Below are 4,738 nucleotides of genomic sequence, written 5' to 3'. Positions count from 1 at the left end.
AAAACTCCCCCCCCCCCCCGGTGAGTGTTGCAGCTCCCCTCCACCTCACCAATACTCCAAAATAAGCCTCTGGACATAAGAATGAAGAAAAATGACATATGACACTGTTGCAAGTTAGTTACAGAGTCAGCTCAAGTTATACGAGATTTGAGTCATGTGTGGATTCAGAAAATAGTTATTCCACAGATACCACAAGAGAAGACTCTTGTCTTAGCTTGTATTTGGACATGTGATATGAAGTCATGATTTCAAAACAGCGTTTGGACATGCGATTTGGGATCATGATTTCAAATCCCAAATTCTCCTAAAAAACATGATTTGGATTCCAAATCATGATTTCAATTTTTGTTAAATGTAAAACTTGACCCATAAGTTAGTATTTTTTTTTTAAAAAAAAAGACTCATGCTCGGCGTGAAGAGACTAATTGTACCATGTGAGAGGACTTAATTGAGGATTATATTAAAGAGTAACTAGTTACTACTATTGTTGACTAGTGGATCTATATAAAATTATGTGTATTTGGAAGTTTGTAATCACCAAACATTTATTTATAAAGGGAATGTGGAGATATGTGATTTATTAATCCGATGCCTTAGGATATTCCGATATCTTGTTTATGAACTATGGTTTGCTCATTTGATAAGATGCGTAAGAGTTGGAGAAATTTTGATAGTTTTCACAACTTGTGGGGTTTTCATGTTTATGAGAAAAAATACAACATAAAAATCCAAATTGCATGTCCAAACAAAACTTCAACTTCAAATCATGATTTCATATCACACGTCTAAGCAGGCCCTTATTTACAATGAATAATCCAGTGCATTATGTTGACATTCTAACACAAAGAAAACTACAATATCCCCGCTAAGGACTACAAAGGAAAAAAAATTGAAAAGGCCACTTTGGAAGTGCTCAACTAGAAATGTAGAAGCATAATGCAAAACCAGTTATTAAAACTTCTCAAACATTATCTAGGGATGGTCCAGAGACACTAGGAAAAATGAAACAATCAGTACGGTAAAAAGAGTACAGGATAGGAGAGAGAAGCTACCCTTTCTCTCCACTCTCCAATACCTTGCCTTTTGTCTAGATCTAGCGTTTTCTTTAATGTTTAAAGATTTTTCAAACCTGTGCATATGTAAAAGCTCTGACAATGATTTGAATCATTTGATAGACTTAAGCATGTGAAAAACATGCCGTTTACTATAACTAAATATTTATCTTCCTCGTAAATTGATAGGGGATAGGGGATGAGTGATATAAAATAAGATTGAGTCACGAAATAAAACTTTCAAACCCAAAAGACATTAGCCAAATGAAATGAAATAAAATAAAATAAAACAGAAATAAAAGATCCTATGTAATCATTAACGAAATCTGTTTATTTGTTAAACTCAGTTTTCTCAACAATAAGGACAGAACTCAAGCAAGTAGGCATTGGCATTAAAAACTTGAAGAATCAAAGGCCCTAAAACTGAAGTGACTGCGGAAATATGCTCAAGAATAACAATCTTTGTGGAGTGATGTGATCAGAATGAAGTATGGGGAGATGGATGCTTGGGTTACCAAGGTGGCAAACAATCCTTATGGTGTAACTGTCTGTAGATCCATAAGAAAATGGTGGACTACTTTAAAGAACCATACTGTCATTAAAGTGCATGATGGCAACAAATCTGCCTTCTGAAAAGACATATGGTTACGCAACAGAAGTTTATTAGAGATATTTCCAGGCATGTTTGATTTAGCTCAATAACATGACAGAACTGTGGCTGACATGTGGTCTCCTCAAGGTTGGGATTTAATTTTCAGAAAAAGCTTGAATGACTGGGAAAACCAAAGAATGCTTGAGCTCTTAAAACACTTGAAACCTTCCAAGGGCTAAAGGATGGGATGGACGGACTATGGTGGAATGGACACAGAAAAGGGGTTTACAAAGTGAGTTTAGGGTACAAGACTCTTGACATGACCTTTCCACAGACCACAAAGTGGCCATGGAAACAAGTCTGGAAAGCCAGAACACCTCCAAAGGTGGCATGCTTCTCATGGCTGCAAGCAAAGGAGATTGTACTGACCCATGAAAACTTGAGAAAGAGAAATATCATCTTAGTCACAACTCACAACTGCTGTTTATGTGGAGAGACAGTTGGCATTTGTTTTTGTACTGCAGAATGGCTGACCTACTATGGAAGATTCTCATCAATCTCAGAGGCATACATTGGACGATGCCTAGCAAGGTTGTTGACACTCTCTCTAGTTGGGAGGAAGCTGAGATTGGTGCAAAGAACATGAGCTACTGGAGAACCATTCCAGCTTGTATTTGGCAGACTATTTGGAAGGAGAGGAATGCCAGGTGTTTTTAAGACAAAAGTAGAACATTACAGAAGATTAAAACCGACTGTATTTTGTTATTATGTTTTTAGTGTACAAAGAGTACCCCCCCTAGATGCAAAAGCTATCCTAGAAGTTTTAGAATCTTGCTAGAATTGAGGAGTTTTTTCTGTTTTAACTGCTTACTTTTTGTAAAGGGGGTTTCAGTAGGGTCTTTAGTACAAAGTGTTGCCTTTTCGAAATAAGAAAAAAAAAAAAGGGACAGAGCTTACAACATAGATTTGCGAAATTTTATCTTCTAAGTCAAAGAAGAAAATTAGAAAATTTGGCATTTTGTTGATTCTACCCTTGAGATTTTCATGTGTATAAAGGACAAGAAATTCAAACCTCTGCACCAGTTAATTTGTCAGAAGACCCCAACAAGCCACAAGCAAAACATTGATGTCGTTGATATTGGCAATTTTTGCACAAGAAGGTCTGGATTGCCTGTGAAACAGCCATATGTTAAAACTTCTATCTTATTGTTAAAGGGAAGTCACATGCTGAAACTTTACAAACAACCAAGCTTGAAGCACTTCCTAGTGCAGTTGGATAAACCCTTAAATGATGACAAAATAAAAAGAGAAGCAGCAAAATTTTGAGAAACCAGGACAAGGAACAAAAATTTCAGACTCCTACTTGGTGATTTCTGTAAGAAAGAGATTCACAAGAAGATTCAGCTCCAGATTCCACGGTCGGATGGAAAGATCGTATGCAGCGGCCTTCACAACTGACAAACAGCATTCAGACAGACAACATTAAAGCAGTACAACACTCTGCAAACATTGAAGGACATATACCATAGTTTTTCCCAAACATCTTAGGATTAAAATCACACGAATGAATGAAGGTAAATCCATGGAAAAATGCTATACAGAAAAACGATTTATACAATCCAAAGGCAGCAACAAAAAAGATGATTCATTTAAAAAGAGTTCAATGCTGATCTCCTCTATTAGCCTCTTTTTTCTCTAACATCTTTAAGCTTTAGACAGGAGCCAGATGATTTAGTCCAGTATAAATTTTAGTTACTTGTGTTATGATCTCAGTTAATTAGATCAGACTAGCTTACTTCTGAGAGACTAAGTTGCTCGGACTCAGGTGCAGATGTCCAGCATGGGTGCAGATCTAGAGGTTGAGTCCTCATGATCTAAATTTTAAAATTTGGGGTACAGATCCAGGTATGGATACGGGTGTGGAGATTTGGTTAAAAGTATTTCAAATATTTTAAATGTAGAGTTATAAAAATATGCCTAAATTATGGTGGACTATTTGGAAGGAATGCACAAATTTCTGACAGCAAGTTTGAATATATAATTATTATTAAGTACAAATGCATCTCCTTGCATGTTTTTTGGTGTAACATGGCTACTGCAAATGATGTAGAGGTCATGATAGGCTTCTTAAGTTCATTGCACATTCAACAATGATATTGACATGTAAATATTTTTAAAGCACCTTCTGATGCGGACCTTTAAGTTGAAATATCTTTTAACAATAAAAAAACATGTCTAAATTATGAATTTACCTAGCCTTTGTTTTGATTTCAGAAATAGTTGCATATTTCTCAATCGATTTTGATCAAAGTACCCAAAATCAATTGACCATATCCGTTACGGATCCCACACCCATGTCTTGTAGACAGGATGCGGCACCAAAAGTGAAGAGTCCATGCTACTTAGCTCTGAGAATGAACTGACAGGACAAATATCAGTTTCTCTTCATATTTCTTGGGTGGAGGGGAAGGGAAGTATAGTGGAGGCTAGGGATCATAGACTTGAAGAATCATTATTTGGAGTTATGTTCCATAGCATTCAATTGGGACTAATAACTTTCCCTTTAAATTCTTTTAGAGGATGGGTCTGTGAATATTGGGGAAAGGTTAGATGTTTGGTGGAATGAACCCAGTCCTATGTGATGTAGAGTGGACTTTTAACCACTAGGTCACAATTTCCAACATATCCTACCAACAATTTACTAACATTATTCAGATAAACTAGTATCAAGGAGGAAGGGGAAATTCTGAAGGACCTAAAATTTAGTACAGATTTGTAAGATAAAATTTTGTGAAGCTCCAAATCTTGAGCTATTCTATAAAGCAACAAATATCAATCACGAGTCAAGATACATGGAATTGGAAGGATAGAGAAATAAGTCATTCACAACGAAATCATTATACTATATAGCCTGCTAAGGAGGGTGTGGCTTACCCTCACTTCTTAATCTGGAATCCTAAAGCATCACTGCTTTGAATGGTTTGCACTTAGCAGCATGAGAAACCATCTTCACAACAGAGAAATTACACGAGAAGTAGAAAGAAGAAGGTTTGACGTTAATGTTAATACACGCGTTGGGGTGGGGGTGGGGGTG

The 4,738-nt window shown here is 36.4% G+C and overlaps 1 protein-coding gene across 2 annotated transcripts in view; it reads right to left on the bottom strand.

The window, feature by feature from the left end:
* LOC102605084 (protein ENHANCED DOWNY MILDEW 2-like) overlaps window positions 1-4,738 on the bottom strand; it is a 23,167-nt gene that overhangs the window by 13,874 nt on the left and 4,555 nt on the right. For both annotated transcript variants that reach the window (XR_001473704.1, XM_015309658.1), the window contains exons 6-7: window positions 3,008-3,098; window positions 2,717-2,815 (exon numbers count right to left, since the gene is read on the bottom strand). Coding sequence is in view for 1 of the 2 variants with exons in the window: in XM_015309658.1 (XP_015165144.1) it covers window positions 2,717-2,815; window positions 3,008-3,098 (190 nt within the window). In the remaining variant the exon portion in view is untranslated. The remainder of the gene's footprint in view (window positions 1-2,716; window positions 2,816-3,007; window positions 3,099-4,738) is intronic.

This window comes from Solanum tuberosum, unplaced genomic scaffold (assembly GCF_000226075.1).
Source record: "Solanum tuberosum cultivar DM 1-3 516 R44 unplaced genomic scaffold, SolTub_3.0 scf00112, whole genome shotgun sequence".
Lineage (NCBI taxonomy): Eukaryota > Viridiplantae > Streptophyta > Magnoliopsida > Solanales > Solanaceae > Solanum > Solanum tuberosum.
Note: the sequence above shows the minus strand (reverse complement) of the source record. Positions and strands in the feature narration are given on the sequence as shown.